Raw genomic sequence first — 20,362 nt, forward strand, 5'->3', positions numbered from 1 at the left:
AAGACAGGCTCTAGAGCAATGTGGATATCCTAACTGGGCCTTCCTGAAAGCAGAGAAGAAACCCAAACAGGACTCCAGTCAGCCAACAGGTGAAAAGGAGGAACCCAGACCCAGACCAGTGGTCATTCCATATGTTGAGGGAGTATCAGAGAAACATAACGTCCCAGTGGCTTTTAAACCCCAAAATACATTACGGCAAAGACTGGTTCATCCCAAAGATCCAGTCCCCCGGCACAAACAGAGCAATGTTGTGTATGCTGTTCAGTGTCAGGAGGGTGATCAGTCTTACATCGGAGAAACTAAACAGCCACTGGCCAAAAGGATGGACCAGCACAGAAGATCAACATCATCAGGCCAGGACTCTGTGGTCTACACTCATCTCCAGGCCAGCGGTCACTCTTTCAGGGATGAAGATGTGCACATCCTGGACAGAGAGGAACGATGGTTTGAGAGAGAAGTAAAGGAGGCCATCTTTGTGAGAAGAAATCGTCCATCATTAAACAGGGGTGGAGGCCTCCGGGTTCAACTGTCCCCCTCTTACAATGCTGTGATTGCTGGTATCACTCAGCCCTCTGTGAACAGTAAACAGCCATCAGTGTGCTAATGATCCATTGTTAGGCTGATGGTCCTTCTTGAGCATGTGATCAGCTGGTTTTGGTTGTCAGCAGCAAACTGGTTGATCCACTCTGAGAAGGTGCTATTTAAGAGACTGAGCTGAAAACAGTTCCTCAGACTGAGGAAGTCCTCAGGATGAGAGACGAAACGTTTCTACTTTTTTTTTTTATGTCCAGAGGACCAGACTTAACTTTTTTAGATTTTTATACCTGGATTGTTGAGCATGCATCAGGATATGCTGAAAAACTGCTGAAATTAGCTAAAAAAAAACATGTTGAAATGTAGTTGAAAAGGTAGAAAGAAGCTTAAACTACCAGAAGAAAGTGGAAAGCGCTGAAAGGAGCTCCAAAAATGTGGAATTAGCAGAAAATGCTAAAATTAGCATAAAACAGCTAAATAGTAACTGAAATAGCAGAAAAACAAACTCATTGTAGCCCAGTACAGTGATAATAAAGCTAATTCTGATTCTGAAAACCTGAAAAGAGCATAACAAGCTGAAATTAGCTTAAATAAGTTAATTAAGTTTAAAGTAGCTAATATTAACATGAAAAACTTGAATTTATCTGAAATTAGCTAAAAATTCTAAAATGATGCTGAAATGTTAAAACAAGTTTAAATTAGCTGAAGAAAGCAGAAATGAGCACAAAAATTAGAAAATTAACTAAAAAAGGTTGAAATAAAAAATAGATTAAAAGTAGCTGAAAAGGCAGGAAGGAAGTGGAAAGAGCTGAAAGGAGTTTAAAAAATGTGGAATTAGAGAAAATACTAAAATTAGCATAAAGTTAATTTAGCTGAAAGTAGCTAAAAGTACCATGAAAAACTTGAATTTAGCTGAGAACAGCTGAAATTAGCTAAAAAATACTAAAACAGTAGCTGAAAAGTTAGAACAAGTTCAAATTAGCAGAAAGAACAAGTCTGTCCAATTAGTCTGAACAAAAGCAGAAATTAGCAAAAACAGCTGAAAGGTAGAAAGAAGCTTAAATTATCAGAAGGAAGTGGAGAGAGCACATTTTATCTGAACTGGGCTGAAAAAAGTTTAAATGAGTGCAAAACGTGTAATTAGCTCAAAAAGCTAAAACTAACATAAAACAGCTAAATAGTAGCTGACTTATAAAAAGTTGAAAGGAGCACAATAAGCTGAAATTAGCGAAGCAGCACAAAAATGTTGTAGTTAGCAGAAAGCAGCTGAAAGTAGCTGAAAAATGTTAAAATGTGCAGAAGGAAGCTGAAAGAAGCTGAAGTGAAAGGAGCAGTAAAAGGTTGTAAACACGTCTAAAGATGCGAAGGATTGAAAAATGAGCTCAATTCAAAAAATGTCAGGAAAGGCTAAATATTCCAAAAGGCTAAAGTTGCACCGACACCAAAACACACGCTGAAAGAGCTGAATGTTTTGATTTTCGATTTGCTGAAGTGGCACAAAACTTACGGGACAAGAGTCGCGCAGAAAAACGTAGAAAAGACAACCGGATCCCAGCGGTGTGAAACATTCACACCTGAACTGAGCTCGGCTGCTTCAGGACCAAAACACAAGACCTGCGGCGGGTCGGCACTCACCGATGAGCGGGTAGGGCGTGTTGTCTCTCCGCGAGACGACCCACAGCTGGAAGTCTTTGACGTTTCCCTGAACAGAGACAGAATTAAAGACCTGCTCGTCCTGTGAACCACTCTCAGCGACTACCACAGCTCAACATCTGAACTGACTTAAAGCAAATTTTGTATTTCCTAACTCTGATCAGCTGGGGTGGCCATCTTGAATTGGACTGACTCCAAACATCAAACACTTGTAGATGTAGATCCATTCATTACTTTCTGAGAGTTTCAATAAAATCTGTCCAGTTTGTCATCAGATATTTTGCTAACAGACCAACACAGTTGACTCTGATAGTTAATAATGAAGTTTTTCTCATGTGATCTTTTAGTGCTCAGAGTATGAGTTGAGGAGGACTCTCAGCTACGACCACACCAAATTTGAGCGTAACATTCATAACGTTCACCGAGTTAGAGCCACTTTTCCGTTCGCTAAGTTTGAGTGACTGCGGCGGCCATCTTGAACTGGGTTGAGTCCAAAAGTTCATCGGCTGTAGTCGTACATCCACTCATTAATTTCTGCGAGTTTCATTAAAATATTTCAACTAGTTTACAAAATATTTTGCTAACAGACAGAATACCCCTCTTTTTCATACTCACTATAATGCCAAACTGCTGCAGGGCCAACCGGATCACCTCATTGGTCGAATCGGAGTTGCTGACCGGGAGCGTCTTGGTCTAATTTGAGGAAGAATCAGCCGAAAGCATCAGGGGGTAACGCACCGCTGCGAGCGTCAAACGTGAAACTTACGACTGCGAAGCTGTTGATTCCCTTCCCGTAGACTCTCAGAGGGATGGTTTTAGGCTCTTCGTTCTCCTTCTCTTCTTTGATCCGACTGTGGAGACAGAAACAGCTTCGTTTGAGCGGCTCCCTCAGCTGACGGAGGGAGAGGAGGCGGAGCCGGAGCAGGAGGTTTACCTCTTGAGGAGGGCGAGCCATCGCTCCTTCTGCTCGGCTGAACTGAGGAGACAGACAGGAAGTTACCAACACGTCGGCTCGTACGGGTCAAACTGCTGAACTTTTGTCAGGAATGAGTTCGAACATCTCTATCGTCATTTGAGCATCAGCCGCACCTGATCAAACGGAGTGGAATAAAAGGCGAAGCATTCCTCAAGTATTACTCTTCCTGTGGTTCTTTTGCTATAGGATTTTCAGTACAACGCCGGCAAAGTGCAAAAGAAATGGACCTGAATGTCACGCTAAGGTTTAAGGAACTATTTTGTCAACCAGGGACAGAATAGAGAATCTGAACTGTATCTTTCAGAGCCTAAATATTTATTCAGTTCTTCTTTCAGCTTTTCCATCTTCAGATGTCTCCACAGCGAGTCCTCCTCCTCCATCTCACTCTGTCCTCTGTGTCCTCTGTCCTCCCTCCATCTATCTCCATGTCTTCGCTAACAGCATCCATACATCTCCTCTTTGTTGTTTTCCTGGCAGATGCATTTCTAACATCCTTCTACCAGTATATCCACTGTCCCTCCTCTGGACATGTCCAAACCACTGTCCCTCCTCTGGACATGTCCAAACCATCTCAGTGTGTCCTCTCTAACTTTATCTCCCAGTTGTTCAACCTGTGCTGTACATCTGATGATCTCATTCCTAATCTTATCCATCCTTGTCACTCTTAAGGAGAACCTTAGCATCTTCATTTCTGCCACTTCCAGTTCTGTCTCCTGTCTTTTTGTCCATGTCTCTGTCTCCAGACCATACAACATAAGCTGGTCTCACCACTGTCTTGTAAACTTTTCCTTTGACCTTTGCTGACACCATTTTGTCACAAATCACTCCTGAAACTTTTCTCCATTCTCTCCATCCTGCCTGGACTCTCTGCTTCTCCTCTTTACCACACTCCCCTTGTTCCTGGACAGTGGACCCCAAGTCCTTGAAGTCCTGCACCTTTGTGACCTCTGCTCCTTGTAGCCTCACTGTTCCACCTCCTCCCTCTCATTCACACACATGTACTCTGTCTTACTACGACTGACTTTCATTTCTCTTTTTTCAAGTGCGTACCTCCACCTCTCCAAGTTCTCTTCCACCTGTTCCCTGTTCTCACCACAGATCACTTCATCTGCAAACATCATCGTCCACGGGGATTCCTGCCTGACCTCATCTGTTAGTCGGTCCATCACCAGAGCAAACAAGAAGGGGCTCAGAGCAGATCCTTGATGCACTCCCACCTCCACTTTGAAGCTGTCTGTCACACCTACAGCACATCTCACCACTGTCCTGCTGTCCTCATACTAAATATTTATTTAGTTGGACCCAAAAAAGTACAATCCGGATTCCAAAAAAGTTGGGACACTAAACAAATTGTGAATAAAAACTGAATGCAATGATGTGGAGATGCCAACATCTAACATTTTATTCAGAATAGAACACAAATCACAGATCAAAAGTTTAAACTGAGAGAATGTATCATTTTAAGGGAAAAATCTGTTGTTTCCAAATTTCATGGCGTCAACAAATCCCAAAAAAGTTGGGACAAGTCCATTTTTACCACTGTGTGGCATCCCCCCTTCTTCTTCCAACACTCAACAGACGTCTGGGGACAGAGGAGACCAGTTTCTCCAGTTTAGAAATAGGAATGCTCTCCCATTCATGTCTAATACAGGCCTCTAACTGTTCAATCGTCTTGGGCCTTCTTTGTCGCACCTTCCTCTTTATGATGCGCCAAATGTTCTCTATAGGTGAAAGATCTGGACTGCAGGCTGGCCATTACAGTACCCGGATCCTTCTCCTACGTAGCCATGATGTTGTGATTGCTGCAGAATGTGGTCTGGCATTATGGTGTTGAAAAATGCAGGGTCTTCCCTGAAAGAGATGACGTCTAGATGGGAGCATATGTTGTTCTAGAACCTGAACATAGTTCTCTGCATTAATGGTGCCTTTCCAGACATGCAAGCTGCCCATGCCTCAAGCGCTCATGCAACCCCATACCATCAGTGATGCAGGCTTCTGAACGGAGCGTTGAGAACAACTTGGGCTATCCTTGTCCTCTCTGGTCCGGATGACATGGCGTCCCAGTGTTCAATAAAGAACTTCAAATCGTGACTCATCTGACCACAGAACAGTCTTCCATTTTGCCACACTCTATTTTAAATGACCCCTGGCCCAGTGCAAACGTCTGAGCTTGTGGAGCTTGCTTAGAAATGGCTTCCTCTTTGCACTGTAGAGTTTCAGCTGGCAACGGCGGATGGCACGGTGGATTGTGTTCACTGACAATTCTTTCTGGAAGTATTCCTGAGCCCATTCTGTTATTTCCTTGACAGTGGCATTCCTGTTTGAGGTGCAGTGACGTTTAAGGGCCCGGAGATCACGAGCATCCAGTAGAGTTCATGACCCTTACACACAGTGATTGTTCCAGATTCTCTGAATCTTTTGATGATGTTATGCACGGTTGATGATGATAACTTAAAAGTCTTTGCTATTTTACGCTGGGTAACACCATTCTGGTATTGCTGCACTATCTTTCTGTGCAACAATGGTGGAATTGGTGATCCTCTTACCATCTTGGCTTCTGAGACACTGGCACTCTGAGAAGCTCTTTTTATACCCAATCATGTTGTCAATTGACCTAATTAGTGTTAATTGGTCTTCCAGCTGTTCGTTATATGCTCAATTTCCTTTTTCCAGCCACTTATTGCTACTTGTCCCAACTTTTTTGGGATTTGTTGACACTGAAATTTTGAATCAACAAATTTTTCCTTTAAAATGTTACATTTACTCAGATTAAACTTTTGATCTGTCATCTATGTTATATTACGAATAAAATATTGACATTTGCCATCTCCACATCATTGCATTCAGTTTTTATTCACAATTTGTTTAGTGTCCCAACTTTTTTGGAATCCGGTTTGTGTGTATATATATATATATATATATATATATATATATATATATATATATATATATATATATACACTTTTATTAACTTGAAAATGAAAAGAGGTACCAACTTTCATTTTGGCTACATCTAGGTGTGAAAAAAGTTCCTTCCAAAAATTTGGTTGCCACTTAAAAATCCAAGATGTCCACCGTCAAATATATTTAAACTGGCCACTCTGATCATTTGAGGAAACTATGCTCTCTAGTTTTTAGATTGCCTAAAAGTATAGGTTCTTCAAAAGATTGGGGTGGCCAAATAATAAACTACAGGGGCCAAGGCCACCATAGGCCACCCCCTAGCCAATTGTGCCTGATGGTGGATAAAATTGCTCCCTTTGCTCGCCAGGATCCATCTATCAAAAAAAAAACAACCTCTGTTCTTTTACAGTGTAACTCCTACCTAATGGTACTTGAATATCTTGCACCAAAACATTTAGGTTTACCTGCGTTCTCTGTTCCAGTCCAGAAAAACACTCATCTCTAAAACTACAAACATTCCCTTTTTAAATCCCTTGGCTACAGGGGGGACATGAGCGCACCGCTTCTTATCCTGGGCAATTCTGTGATTTACAAGCACATCTCAATATGTCCGCTTTAATAAATCCATCCCTTGAACCAGCTCGCATCCTCCGTCTTGTCAAAGCTCCAAAATTCACGGTTGAAACCCGTGCCTTCATCTAAAGTCATTTTTCTCTGCAAAAATAAGCTGAGAACTTGTTTACTGACATTTTTATTAAAAGCTTTGTGTGAAAAATGCTAAAGAGCTCAAATCACCTAGTGTCTGCCATTTTGAGAACCAAAACACAGGAAGGAGTGACAGCCTATGTCATGTCAAGGGGCCTCCCTCCCATTTTTCTTAAAGAGACGCTGCTCCTTCCTCACTATCCATCCTTCGGTTCAAACAGTCTTATCCTGCCATCCGGTGGTCAAAAAAAGGTACTACACACAAAAATTAACCAACATTTCCTCTTAAATTTGACAATGACTAATTATTGTCAAATTTCAAACAATATTATCGTTTATCGCAATAATTTCTGAGACAATTAATCGCCCAGCAAAATTTATTATCGTGACAGGCCTAGCATTACCTAAACATAGCGACGCAGTTCCAGGTGGGCCAGCCCATGACGAAGCTCCTCTCCGGGTTCGTGCTTCCCTCACACACCTCGTCCATGCAGCCCGCCGTCCACATCTCGCACACACTCACCCGCAGCTTCTGCTTGAAGTGGTTGGCCGATCTGAACACACACCCACACGCCGATTAGAACTACAGGCGAGGCGGGCAGAAAGGTAATCGAACTGCGTTCCTACTTGGCTTTGGCAACGAGCAGAACGTCGGTGAACAGGAAGAGGTGTCTGTCCTGCGTCTGCATGCCCGTCTTCAGCTGGACGTGTCCGTAGAGGAGGAAGAACCTGCCGGAGACGGTCAGGAAGGACTGGACCAGTGAACACGTCTCTGGACTCACAGGGACCGGGAAGCTCTCTCTGGGATGGAAACAAACAGGCGAACGTTGCTTCGAGAAAACAGGAAGTTCCGTCTTAGACCACATTCATTCAACCTTTATTTGCACAGGTTAGTCTCGTTGAGTCACGAAGACTCATTTACAGGAGGGACCAGTTTTAGACAGACAACATATAAAGTACAGACAACAATTTAACAAAAAGATACTAAAATCAAATAAAAGAAGTTATGAACTCAGTCAAATTAAGATAGCATATAAAACAAGGTACAATGCTAAAACATATTTGCTTTGATGTTTCTACTGAACTTATCAAATGTTTAAAATCCCTTAAAGAAATCAAAGCTGACAGCTTCAGATCTTTTTGCAATGTGTTACAGGAGCTGAGTAAGAAAAGGCTTTTTTGCCAAGTTCACTCTGCACTGAGGGGACACTGCAGGTAATGAATCCCTGTGTTCTAGAATTGCGCCGCTCAAGGTGGCTGCATGTTCGCTCTGTTAATTTAATTCAGAGATTTTGCTTTTGGAAACTTTAATTCCTCTTTTCCTGGATGTAAATCACATTTTTTTTGGATGATTGTTTCCTCTGGTATCGGATGCTGAGCAGCTGGAAGGATTTTTACTGAAACTTTTTTAGTTTTGGACAAATGTTTTGATGTGTAACCATGGCAACAAGGCAGTTTTCTACAACCAACAGCAGCTGATTAACATCTCAAAAGCTCAAATAATATCTCAACTACAGCCCCAAATCTCAAATGAGTTGAAAGGATGTTCTGTGGACGCATTCTCATCTACCTGCCAGCTGTGCTCGAGTGCCTGACCACTGAGATCCTGGAACTTGCAGGAAACGTGGCTCATGACAGCGGAAGGACAGGATCGTCACTTGGCACCTACAGTTGGCTGTCCGCAGCGAAGAGGAGCTTGGCAGACTGCTGGGAGGAGTGGCCAACGCAGTAGGAGGAGTTCTGCCTGGCATTTGGGCGGTCCTACAGCCCAGGGGAACCGAGAGACTAGCCGAGTCTGGGTAGACGGATCCGACGGCATCTGCAGCCAGTTTCTTAGGATCCACTGTGGGATGGACCTTTACAAGAGATCCTTCCTGTCTACAGCCATCAGTATCTATAACATCTCTTAATGAAATGAGGACAACGAGTTACAACAACAAATAATTTCCCTTTGGGATTAATAAAGTATTTTTGAATTGAATTGACAGTGCACGCTGTAACTGCACTGACGACGTGGCATGTGGGAGGAGATATAAGAAGGCAGCAGATCAAAGAGTAACTTATAGATGAAGATGTACCAGTGTAAGAGCCTACGTGTAGATAATGATGACCAACTGACCAAGAAGTACAGAGTGTAGTGATGGGTACTGTAGTTACAACCAGTTATGAATCTTAGCGCACCATGGTAGACAGCATCCAACATCTGCAAGGAGCTGGCAGGGGCATTCATGTAAATAATGTCACCATAATGATGGCTGGTAGAAAAGTAGCAGCTACAAGGCATTTCCTGGCATTCAGAATTAAGCAAGATCTCTTTCTGAAAAAGAAACCCCATTTAGTTTCTTTATCAAGTTTTCTACATGCAGTTTAAAAGACAGATGTGCACTGCATTACCCAGAAACCCCTTGATTTAACATGAGAGTGTCTTTGGCTTTATAGAATAATATGGACTTCCTGGTTTGACTCAAACTAGGAAAAGAAGCAGTTTCTTCTAGTTCTGAATGTTAAAAATACCCGTAGAACAGTTTAGTTTGCGTATTTTCTTGTAATTTCACGTCCCCAACTAGTCCCAAACAGCCCAGTGAAGAACTGAAACGCAAACAACTCACATTAAGACCATTAAGACTTTGGGGGCAGTTGTGGATGAGTGGTTAGAGCAGTTGTCCTCTATTGGGAGAGTTAGGGGTTCGATTCCACCAGCAGTCACATGATGAAGTGTCTAGGCAAGACACTGAACCTCTCATATCCTCCAATGTGTCCCATCAGTGTACAAATGTGAAAAAGCTATGATTAGTCTCTACAGATTCAGATTAGCTTTGAAGAGATCTAGTAGAAGGGGTATGATTGTAGTGTAAAGTGCTATGAGTATCTTGACTAGATAGAAAGGCGCTATACAAGTTCAGTCCATTTACCAAATAACTGAAAATACTCAACTATTAATTGTGCGATAGTGATGTAAAAGTGTAACTTATCCATGAATCAGTGGCACTTTGCATGTTGTTCAGCTGGAACAATCTTGGTGGGTTGGTTAGTGGATGATCAACACAACCCAACCTATCCACGAGCTTTTAAACACAGTTAACTACTTACTTTCCCAGTCCATATGTTCAAAGATAAACTATTAATAGACGCCTGATCCTTTGGTTGGTTTGTCAACAGGTGGATTATCTATTAGAGTGGATCTAACACTTCGACTTGATCCAGTTGTGCGAGTTGGTGGAGGAGTTAAAGAACGTAGTTTCAGGTGTTGGTCGGAGTGCGACGAGCCCGAGGATAGAAATACAAGGTTCCCAACCCATGTCCTTGAGGAACACCATCCTGTTTTAGTTGTTTTCTTGCTCCAACACAACTGATTCAGTGATTTAATTACTTCATGTTCTGCAGAAGCCTGTTAATCACCCCATTCATTTAAATCAGATGTGTCAAAGCAGGGAAACAATTAAAACATGCAGCATGGTGTTCCTCAAGGACCAGTGTTGGGAACCATTGCTCCAGAGCAAGGACTGCTGATGTTTTAGTGTCGCTACAGGAGAACAAGCCAGATGTTTGCCTGTATCGAGCTGAAAAACAGGATAAGTTTTTAAATTAAGTTTTGCATTTTGTGGGGAGAGACATCAGTTTATTTTAAAGCAGGAAGCGCAGGATGAGACAAAGGAACCATCAGGAGAAAAATGGGTCAATAGGGAGACAAAAGGACAAAGTGACAATAAAAGAATAAAGACCCAAAATTCAATTTGGATTCCTTCGAAGTGATAGACAAACCAGACCAGACAACCTCTGGCTACATTTGTCAGAGAGCGTGAAAACAACCGGACGTGAAACCAAACGTGCCAGCAGGAAGTAAACCCGGGTCTTGTACCTGGAGACGGTCTTGGACCTGGTCAGAGCCTTGGAGATGACCATCGAAGGGGCGGACTGACGGCGATAACTCTGAAACTTCATTTGCTGAAACAAAAGGACAAAGAAGAAACTGATAGAAGACAAAGAGTTACATCTAAGTAAAAATTATTTGAAGTTTTTGCACTTCAAACTTCTCAAAGAACGTCAGTTACCTCGAGCACAGCGTCTAAAAATGAGATACAAAGCGCTGATTGGTCTTGATTTTACCACCTTGTTGAACAAAGTAAAAAAGCCTTTGGTCTCACACAAGTCTTAAGAAGCACAGAGAACGTCACAGTTTGACGTTTAGCCCAGACTAATAAAAATAATCAACAGAAACTGAAGTCTGCTGCTGTCGGCAGCCATATTGCTTTATAGGTGAGATCCTATTATCTTCTTGTCCACACGAGGATCAATAAGTTTCTTTAATCTAATTGTTAAAGGATTTGTGGGACTAAAGCCGAGGAACAAATAACAATTGCATAACATTTTTTCATTGTGTGTCAGATTAACCTACTTGTCAGCTAAAGCTACGGGTTGTTTTAGAAAGGCGGTTGCATAGTCCAAGTTTATTAGGGTTTTGTTGCGTTTAATGGTTCGAGTTTCTTATTCTGAGGATTAGGAAGACTTTTGTGGGCCTGTTTATGCATGAAAGTGGATGAACTACACGGCTCTCATTTTGCTTCAACTGTTCCACTGAGGAGCCGCTCGCCGAGGCTGTTAGAAAACACAGCCATCTTTACAGATGTTCCCACGAAACTTACAAAGAAGTAGTAGTAGAGGGAGTGAAGGGACAAGTTAAACTCGTTATTGTCCACCGGTGTGTCAGAAACGGTGGCGATCGCTTATAAATGATCGCTTCTCCTCGGTACATGGCAGAAATAGCAGATTTTTCTTCTACAACTCTTACATCAACTGAAAACAAACATCTGCTCTGACAACCATGCTCTCCTTGCGCTGCAGTGGGAGGACAAACCAGGAGTTCTCTCCCAAAGTTTCTTTTCATGTATAAATAGACAGAGAACAGATGTCTTACTTCTTGTGAAGTATGCACGCAGTAAGCTTCAAAGCTACTGTTTTTCTTTTTATACTTTGTAGCTAACCTTTTGCTACTTTCAGCTTCTTACTAGCCTTTTGCTACTTTTAGCTTCTATCCAACGTTTTACTACGGTACTTTTAGTTTTTAGCTACCACTTTCTATTTTTTGCTGTTATCTAGCATTTTGCTACTATTAGTTTTTAACTAGCTTTTTGATACTGGTGCTTCTAGCCAATGCATTACTGCCTATAGTTTTTAGCTAATCTTTTGCTACTTTTAGCTTCTAGCTAGCCTTTTGCTACATTTAACTTCTATCCAATGTTTTACTACTTTGAGTTTTTAGCTAACCTTTTAGCACGTTTAGTTTCTAACTACCATTTTCTATTTTTTTCTGTTATCTAGCATTTTGCTAATTTTAGCAAGCATTTTGCTACTTTTAGTTTTTACCTAGATTTTTGATACTCGTAGCCAATACGTTACTGTCTATAGATTTTAGTTAATCTTTTGCTACTTTTAGCTTCTAGCTACCATTTTTTTTTCTTTTTGCTGTTACCTAGCATTTTTCTCCTTTTAGCAAACATTTTGGTACTTTTAGTTTATAAACACTCTCTTGCTAATTTTAGCTTCCAGCTACTGTTTTGCTACTTTGACTTTTCTCTTTGACCACTTTTAGCATCTAGCCAATGTTTTGCTACTTTTAGTTTTTAGCTAGACTGTTGTTACTTTGACATTCTAGCCAATGTTTTTCTATTTTTAGTATTTAGCTAACCTTTTTTATTTTTAGCTTCTAGTTTCCTTTTTTGTACATTTTGCTGTTACGTAGCATTTTATTCCTGTTAGCAACCATTTTGATACTTTTAGTTTTTAACTAGACTTTTGCTATTTTTAACTTCTAGCTACTGTTTTTATACTTTTACTTTTTAGTTTGGTTTTTGCTACTTTTAGCTTCTAGGCAATGTTCTTCTATTTTAGCTAAGCTTTTGCTCTTATAGCTTCTAGTTTGAATTTTTTTTTATTTTTACTGTTACCTAGCATTTTGCTTCTTTTAGCAAGCATTTTGTTACTTTTAGGTTTTAACTAGCCTTTTGCTGCATAAAGCTTTAGCTAGCAGTTTTCTAATGTCAAATAGCTTTAACCAGTTTCAGCTTCTAGCTACTGTTCTGTTAGTTTAGCAGTTATTATTTGTTTAGCTAATTTTAGTTTATGCTGTAATTGTTTTAGGTTTACCAACTTAGTATTAGCATTCACACAGTCTTTTTGCAGAAAATGCAATTATTCTAGTTTGTGATCTGCTGTCAGTTTAAATAAAAAGTTGTATAATTTGTCCCAAAAAAAAGTAGCTTAAACAAACAAACAACCTGCAAGCTTCAATTGTGTGTTCAACACCTTGTCATACAGGAAAAAAATGTGATGCTTCTGATCTAATTTGACTAAATAAGTTTAGTTTTTAAAAAAAGAACTGAGTTTATCATCAACTTTAGAAGATTTTTTTTTTTTTTTTTTCCGGATACGGGACAATTCTTTACTTTAAAGTTAAGTTTGCAGCTTTATGTCCATCAAATGTAAAATATTGGGAACCGAGGTAACAGCCCTGAGGTGTCACAGATAGCAGCTACTTGAGCAAACTGCTAATCACAGCATGCTAATGTGGTCACAGTGATGAAATTACCAAAAATATTTTTTTATTAAGCTTTACTTCAATTTAGTGTTGTCATTTTTGCTAAAGGAATGGACCTTGAGAGGCAAGTTGGTCAGTTGTAAAATGGTAAACGGAGTTGACAGACGAGTGTCAGCCCGCGGTCAACATTCCAGTACTTGTGTGTTATAAGTAAATGGAGCCTACGTACACTTATTGACCTTTTTTATTTCCTTTCAAAGTGTAAATAAGGTTTCTTCAATTAATCTAGAGATAGACATGTGTAACCCTGCTGCTGCTCATAAGGCCTCAGTCGTTGTGACCAAAGGGCAGCAGGAGGGTTAACACTTAAAAGGAAAATGTCTGGAGATCATGAAAAGCAGTTTATCCTGCTAACATCTCCTGTAGATTTAACCTTAGTTTATAACTTATGTAGTAATTAATTAGACTGTGACCAAGGAACACAGTAAACCTTCAATCTTAAAGGGATACTTTGGATATTTGGCAGGATTATTATATTTCTGCTGGACTAACCGTCTAATAAGAAAAATCGCACACAAACTACTATTACCATAAATTTTGAGTTGCTTTAACTTTGTTCTTGGCCGCGGTCAGACAAGTCGTTGCCTCAGAAACAATCGAAGAGTTAACTAAATAAAAACATTTCCATACTTCAGTCTGAACTGCTTCAAAAGAAGAAAGGTAGAACCAGGTAAAACATCAGTCTTCTCCCGTCCTCAGACACACGTCCACACATTTTTGTCGTTTCACAACGTAACTTTGTTGATTTACCGTCATCGCAAGCTGGTGAAACATTCCTCGCACTTCAGCTGCACCATTACTTTGTCTTCTAGACTTTAAACATCTTTCAGTGGTGCATGTAGGCGAATTAAACAAAACTAGTGACCCATTTCAGCAAAACATTGCTAAAGATAAAATGTTTTTACCTCAACTTTGACAAACAGCTCAAACCGTAGGAAAACGGGGTAGTAGATCCAATCGTATTCTAAACGACGTCTTGTGAGTAAAAGGTTTCTCAAGGTATTCTGTAGGGGGTGCCTGGGTGGCTTTTAAAGGCTATCCGGACCCTGGATACCCAAAGCAAGACCAGTGTCCGCATTCTTGGCACAAAGTCGAGCTCATTCTTGGTGCGGGTTGGACTCCACCAGGGCTGCCCCTCGTCTTTGATGCTGTTTGTGATGTTTATGGACAGGATCAGAAGGCGCAGTCGTGGACAGGAGGGAACTTCAAGGTCTCGTCTCCGGCATCTTTGGGCCAAGACCTTCAGCGTGCACTGGTGTGGTTCACAGCTGAGTGTAAAGCACCTTCAACGAGAGTCAGCTCCTATAAGTTCGAGGCCATGGCTCTTAACCAGATACTGGTTTGAATGCACCCTCCAGGTCACGGGGAGTCTCTGCCTCAAGCGCGGGAGTTTAAGTGTCAGGGCGTCTTGATCCCGAGTGACGGTAGGATGGATTGGGAGATGGATCGTGGAATTGTGGTGAAGAAAGAGTTGAGTCGAAAGGCAAAACTCTGGATTTGCTGGTCCGTCTATGATCCAACTCTCACCTGTGGTAGAGCCGCTGCTCCTCTGCATTAAAAGGAGTCAGTTGAGATGGTTCGGGCACCTGATTAGGATGCCTCCTGGACGCCGCCCTTTGGAGGTTTTCGTGGCATGTCCCACTGGTAAAGGTCCCTGAGGAAAACCAAGAACTAGCTGAAGGGATTGTGCATCTTCTCTGGCCTGTATTGCCTCGGAGTTCCCCAGGAGGAGCTGAAGTGTCGCTGGGAGAGGGAAACCTGAGTTTCTCTTCTGGACCTGCTGCCTCCACGACCCGACTACAGTTGAGCGATAGAAGACGAAGAACGAGAGACGGAGTTGTCGCACTTCCTGTTCGGGTTTTAACAGTGACTCAAAGGTTAACCGGTGGTATTTCTAGGTCTTCTTGACTTGGCACATTCACACAAAAAGCTATAGTCAGCGAGTATTATTAACAAAAGGAGATAGACTAAAACTTCATCTGCATGTTGCATTTTCCACTTCTTATGGGCAATAATGAGTAGGAACAGCTGGATGATGTATCGTTTACATAAGTTAATGGGTTTTCTTTAAATGCAGGCGTTTTCCTCGAATCATAGGCTGGTGTTTGTTATGCAAACATCCAGCTGGTGACAGAAGTCTATGTCACCCTAAAGGAGCTCAAAGTGGAAGAATTCACATCAGCGCTTTGACTCGGTGGTTGCCAGGTAGGGTTGAAAAGATGGCAGAAATGTCCAGGATTTTGGATAAACTATACTATACCCAAACAAAAACAACTGTTTTATCATAGGCAGATAATGAGTTTGAGCCTAAGTTTGTAAAAAGAACAAATATAATGCCCTAATTTGCAAATGATGATGTCACTAACTGCATCAATGCGTCAACCGCCCAACTTTTAGAGAACTACCGGCATGTATTTTTTCAGTCCTCTTTGTTGTTGCGATCCTTTTCTAAGTGCACGACTGGATCAAAACTATTCAAGGATTTCGTCTTTATATTCATCAAAGAAATGAAAATTGTAAATTGCACAACACAAAAAACCACTGTTCTTTGTTTGGAGCAAAGAAAATGAATTCAAATGACTCTGAAGCTAACTATTAAAGCGTTATTTAATCATTGGGTGGGGGGTGGGAGGGGTTGGCCAACTTATCCACAGAAACACAAAACAAATTTCTGTAAATTGTCTTTTAGAAACAAACATTTTATACATCCTTACATGTCCAGGTGACATTAGTTATGGTACAGCAGTGGAATCGGGTTGTTTCAGTCAAGAATATGCATATATAAATATAAATATATATATATATATATATTCCAACTATATTTAAAATTTCTGTTGTGGGCCAAAATTCAAAACTTCAAATTCCAGATTTATTTCAATATATTTTCATTTAGTCTTCAAATGATCATTTAATCTAGGAATGCATGATATTGGATTTTTGGCCGATATCCGATATGCCGATATCCGATATGCCGATATCCGATATGCCGATATGTTAAAACTTATTTGGCCGATAACCGATACCAATACCGATATTTTTTCCCCTAGACCTACTTACAGAGACTACATAGCTTTCTCTGCTGTAGAATTAAAATACTACATTAATCTGCATGGTCTTTGTCAGTTTAACCTGCTACCAAATGCAGATGCCAAAAAGGGCTGAAAATGATGCAACACTTCAACTTGGATTATGTTTAATGTCAAATTTATTCATTTGCTCTCTCTAACACAATGACAACACTCGAACAGTGTAAATTTCCACAAATCTAAACTCAATAGCACGCGTAATGTCAAAATGTTGTTCTGGCGATGCAGGTATCCTTGTCACTGGGTTGTCATACAGAAACAGTGCTTTATATAATGTATATATACATATATCTCAATCAATCAATTTTATTTACTTCATGCGAAAGGCAGCTCAAAGTGCCGTGCAGTACCTTTAATATCAGTTAATTATTTTGATGGAATGTCCCATATTTAACTTTATCGCTAATATCAGCCGATAATATTGCGTATCCCTAATTTAATCCCATGGAAAGTTGCAGCTACGGTTAATTTATTATGACAATGAATCAGAGCACATAATTTATAAACGGGTTTCAAATCAAAAAGTTTTCAATTTAGAGAGAAAGCGTCTAAAACTATAAAAACTCATCGAGTCTGGTCCTCACGTCTGTTGAGTAAATGCAAATACGACCGAGTTTAAGTGCAAGAAAATTCAACTTAAGTGGTAAAATGTGAATTCCAGCGCTTCAGATCAAGTTTTAGGTTGTTTTTCATCGCTTATATCCTTGTGTCAGTACGTTGGCCATGTTTATTTACCCTTTATGGTGATATTTTTTTCTGATAAACTATGTATTACAAAGTTAAAAATAATTTTATGTTCTTAATAAAGCAAATCACCTCGTATCCTCTACTGTTTACTGCAGAGGTTTGAGGCAATACACTTTAATTATTTTATGTAATCCATAACACCGGTCACAGAGATCATACAAATCTACTATTCATAAAATCCCCAACATTAAATTTACTGACCTGAGTTCCTTAATGTGTGATTTCTATATAAAGCAACGTGAAAAAGGCCGCCCGACAACATCCTGAAAGGATGGAAGGTAACGCTCCTGCTGTCCTCGGGTCAAATAACTTCTGAGATACAGCTCAGATCCTGGTGTTGGTACAACATTAGAAACTTTTTGTATTTCTAAATGTGGAGTGAAGCTGCGGAGCACGAGCCGTTTTTAAAAGCAGCACCTGGTTTCTACAAAGTACAGGCAGGAAGAAGGAACAGGAGAAAAACAATTATTGGTGTTCAAATGGTAGAAAAGGGTGGGAATGAATAAGAGTGTTCTTTCCACTCAGTTTGTACCAGGAACATTTTACTGGTAGTACGGGGTACTTGAAGGGATACTAACGGAGTAGTTGAAGGGGTACATGCATGGTACATACAGTGTAATCACAGTTTACTCACGGAGGTACATACAATGTATTTATGAGGTAATCAGGGTACTTCTAGGGTACTTATGGGGCTATGTGCATGACACAAGTGTACATAAAAGGTACTTAAGGGGCTGCATACAGGGTACTTAGGAGATACATAGAGGGTATTTAAAGGGGTACATTCAAAGTACTAATGGGGATATGTACAAAGGTACATACAGAGTACTTAGGGGATACATACAAGCACTTCGGTAACAGTTTCTGTTTTAAATGTGCTCTAAAAATAAATCTGAATCGACGTGATTACATAGAGGGTACTTAAAGGGGTACATTCAAAGTGCTTATGGGGATATGTACAAGAGTACATAAAAGGGTACTTAGGGGATACATAGAGGGTATTTAAAGGGGTACATTCAAAGTACTTATGGGGATACGTACAGGGGTACATACAGGGTACTTAGGGGATACATAGAGGGTACTTAAAGGGGTACATTCAAAGTAATTATGGGGATATGTACAGGGGTATATACAGGGTACTAACAGGACTAAATAGAGGGTACTTAGGGAGTACATACAGGGTACTTAAAGGGGTACATTCAAGGTATTTATGGGGATACATACAGGGGTGCATACAGGGTACAAATTGGATTGAGTGCAGTGTACTTAGGGAGTACATACAGGGTACTTAAAGGGGTACATTCAAGGCACTTGTGAAAATATTTGCAGGGGTACATACAGGGTACTTAAGGAGTTAAAACAACGTACTTGTAGGGATACTTATGAGGGTATATACAAAGTACCTATGGGAATAAAAGCAGGGTACCTACGGGGGTACATACAAGGTACTTATGGTGGTACATACAAAATATCTATGGTGGTACATATGAAGTACTTACAACTTGTAAGTACTCCGTATGTACCCCCATATGTACTCTGAACAAGATACTCACTCAGGTGCATATTGGATACCTATGAAGATACATACAAGGTACTTATAGGGATACATGGTATTACAGGTGATTACTGGGTACAATAATAATAAGTGCTATGTGTTATCATTGTATGTTCCCATACAATGGCAAAATTAGTTCCCTGCATTTAACCCATCGCACCTGGGATACACCCATGTGGAAATGGGGGTTCTTAAAGAGCAAGTAGAGGGGTAGCTACAAGGTACTTACAAAGTATATGAGAATCTTGCTGTTTAATGAAGTAACTTGATGCTCTGGGCTGTGCTCCCGTATGGCTTTATGTCCAGTGACACCCCTGTTCCTCCTCCTTTTTGAGCATTGCCAAGTTTTTACTGACTTTTTAATATTTTCTTTGTTTTGTTGCATTATTTAAACATGTCCATAAAAAAACACCTAATCAATCGGTCTACATTATCTGTACATGAAACCCAAGTCTTAACTTGGTTTAATTCAGGGAAACATGGGGTTATAATCTATAATTTAAATTTTGAGTTTTTGAGTATTAAAATAAAATGTTACTGATGTTAAATCCTCCCAAAACAACCGAGAGCTTGTTTATGGGGACTGGTGGAAGTCTTGCACCCAGAACGGACCTTTCCCTTTCTGGACCTGGTTTTTATCAACTCCAGCGCACCAAGACCCAAACACGTACCGGTTTGTGTTCCTGCTGCCCGCCGTCCTGGTTCAGACTCTCCTGCTGCTGCGGAGACATGGTGTCCATTCAGCCTCGAGACGCGTCAAAGTCCAACTGTGCCCAGGTGCCGAATCCCATCAAGATCCTCCGTCTGCCTAAGACACACCAAAAAATACAAACAGCTTTGGTTCTGCGAGCAGACCGCGTGGATCTATGAGGAGAGCAGCTTGGTGTAAAGTTTGGAGCTCAGCTGACACCATGAATGAACCTTCAGGTCTGGATTATCAGCCGCTGTGCCACTTCTTAATGCGTCTTTACGCATGGAGTGGAGGCGGTGCCACCAGGCTCCCAAAGAGAGAGAGGGAGCGAGAGAGTGAAAGATCTATTTTTACCTCCACTGACTCCTTCATTCAACAACCAGGTTTTACCTAAAACAAGGTATGGAAAAAGGGTCAGGTTACTTGGCTCTGAAAAAAAAAAAACAGATCCTGCAGTCAATTATTAAGTCAGGATATGCTAGATGTATACAAACATTATATAAAAGAGCCATTTTTCTCACTGCCTGACATTATCTAGAGTTTTGCTTAAATTTCTTTCTTAAAAGTCACAAGAGTGCATACACCAAGTCTTTAAACAGGGTTTGGGAAAGTCCTGATGATGATGAAGTCATTGCTATGGAAGCTTTCGAATGGTTAGTTGACAATATTGAAGCTAAATGGAGGCGCACCTGTGGATGTATTTTAAGGCACACCTCAAACATTATGCTTCTTTGTATGGTAGAAGAACATCAAAGAAAATCAGCCAAGATCCCATGAGTAGGAGCGTCAACGTACCAGAGTTTATTTTCCCTGTGAGTTGAGCTGGCTCCATGGTTCAATTCTGATTTAAATACTTTCAAACAGGCATCTGGAAAGCTGGGGGAAAAAAATGGCGCTCCAGTAACATGGAAGAATT

General features: G+C 40.6%; 1 protein-coding gene across 1 annotated transcript in view; it reads right to left on the minus strand.

The window, feature by feature from the left end:
• LOC119429018 (rho GTPase-activating protein 20) overlaps positions 1-19,486 on the minus strand; it is a 31,452-nt gene extending 11,966 nt beyond the window's left edge. Inside the window, exons 1-8 of the mRNA XM_037696735.1 lie at positions 19,427-19,486; positions 10,632-10,717; positions 7,400-7,573; positions 7,177-7,326; positions 3,122-3,163; positions 2,957-3,038; positions 2,803-2,880; positions 2,170-2,236 (exon numbers count right to left, since the gene is read on the minus strand). Coding sequence (XP_037552663.1) covers positions 2,170-2,236; positions 2,803-2,880; positions 2,957-3,038; positions 3,122-3,163; positions 7,177-7,326; positions 7,400-7,573; positions 10,632-10,717; positions 19,427-19,486 — 739 coding nt within the window. The remainder of the gene's footprint in view (positions 1-2,169; positions 2,237-2,802; positions 2,881-2,956; positions 3,039-3,121; positions 3,164-7,176; positions 7,327-7,399; positions 7,574-10,631; positions 10,718-19,426) is intronic.
• Between the last annotated feature and the right edge of the window lie 876 nt (positions 19,487-20,362).

This window comes from Nematolebias whitei, chromosome 23 (genome assembly GCF_014905685.2).
Source record: "Nematolebias whitei isolate Nwh7 chromosome 23, NemWhi1, whole genome shotgun sequence".
Classification (NCBI taxonomy): domain Eukaryota; kingdom Metazoa; phylum Chordata; class Actinopteri; order Cyprinodontiformes; family Rivulidae; genus Nematolebias; species Nematolebias whitei.